We start from the raw sequence: 1128 nt of genomic DNA, 5'->3' as shown, positions 1-1128 counted from the left end.
AAAGAAAGAAAGAAAGAAAGAAAGAAAGAAAGAAAGAAAGAAAGAAAGAAAGAAAGAAAGAAAGAAAGAAAGAAAGAAAGATCCCACTGACTGTGGCCTAGCAAGTAGATAGGAACTAGGGAGTGAATGGGAAGCAGGGAAACCAGACAGAAGGCTGACATCATGGTCCAGGCAGAGGCAGTGATGGCCATGGCATTTTCCTGGATTTCCACTGTCTACAGGGCAGGTCTGAACACCTCAGTGTGTCCCCTCAGGAGCTCCTCTTCCTCTGGTGGCAGCTCTTTGGCTCTACTTTGGGAAACTCCCCACCACCATTTTGTTTGGATGTGTCAACCCAGATGCTCCACCCTCTTCTGGCCAATTGGAAGTGTTCTCCTAGGATTTCTGAACCTTGGGCACAGGGGATTGGTGTTTTCTCATTTATTCCTGAAGAGACCTCCACCCACTCAAAGCTCCTGCCCCCCAGATACCCCAGGACCCGGCCTTTCCACGGTCTGGTTCTTCAGGTCTTTCCTTGATCCCTTCTGCTTGCCAGAGTCAGTTCTGTGGCTTATGATCAGCTCTCTCCTTCTAGTGCCTCTTCTGCCCCTTCTCCAGCTGCTGGGCCCCTACTCCCTTTCCAAGATCTACCTCAAAACGCACTCCTTCACAAACCACCCTGCCAGGCAGAGTGTCTCCATTGCTGGGCCCCCATAGGATGCTCTTCTGTAGCACCAGTCATTCAAGCTTTTTGCTTTCCCTCCATTCCCATTGGATGGGGCCACTCCTTACAGGCTAGGAGCCCACCTTTGTCTCCCCAGTGCCCTATCCTGAGCTGGCACATAGCAGGGGTCCAGTGGGTGTTTGTTGAATGACTAAGAGAAGTCATTAGTGATCTGCTCTCCCATAGGTTCAGATTTCATACCATGGACCCAAGACTCCACCAGTCAAAGCTCTACTCTATCTCACCGGGGTGGGTAAGTGACAACCAGGATCCTAGATTGCCGTCTCATCCCCTTCCCACCTCCTAATCCCTGCAGGATGTCTCTGTAGGAGAAACTACACCTGGAGCTTATTTTAGACTGAGCAGAGAAAAAGCATGGTTTCCAGCCAGTCAGACATCTGGGAGTTCAGAAATATTCCATCCCT

The 1128-nt window shown here is 50.2% G+C and overlaps 1 protein-coding gene across 1 annotated transcript in view; it reads left to right on the top strand.

The window, feature by feature from the left end:
* PADI4 (peptidyl arginine deiminase, type IV) overlaps positions 1-1128 on the top strand; it is a 64905-nt gene that overhangs the window by 24064 nt on the left and 39713 nt on the right. The window contains exon 3 of the mRNA XM_011934076.1: positions 890-956. Coding sequence (XP_011789466.1) covers positions 890-956 — 67 coding nt within the window. The remainder of the gene's footprint in view (positions 1-889; positions 957-1128) is intronic.

This window comes from Colobus angolensis, unplaced genomic scaffold, assembly GCF_000951035.1.
Source record: "Colobus angolensis palliatus isolate OR3802 unplaced genomic scaffold, Cang.pa_1.0 Scaffold130, whole genome shotgun sequence".
NCBI lineage: Eukaryota > Metazoa > Chordata > Mammalia > Primates > Cercopithecidae > Colobus > Colobus angolensis.
Note: the sequence above shows the minus strand (reverse complement) of the source record. Positions and strands in the feature narration are given on the sequence as shown.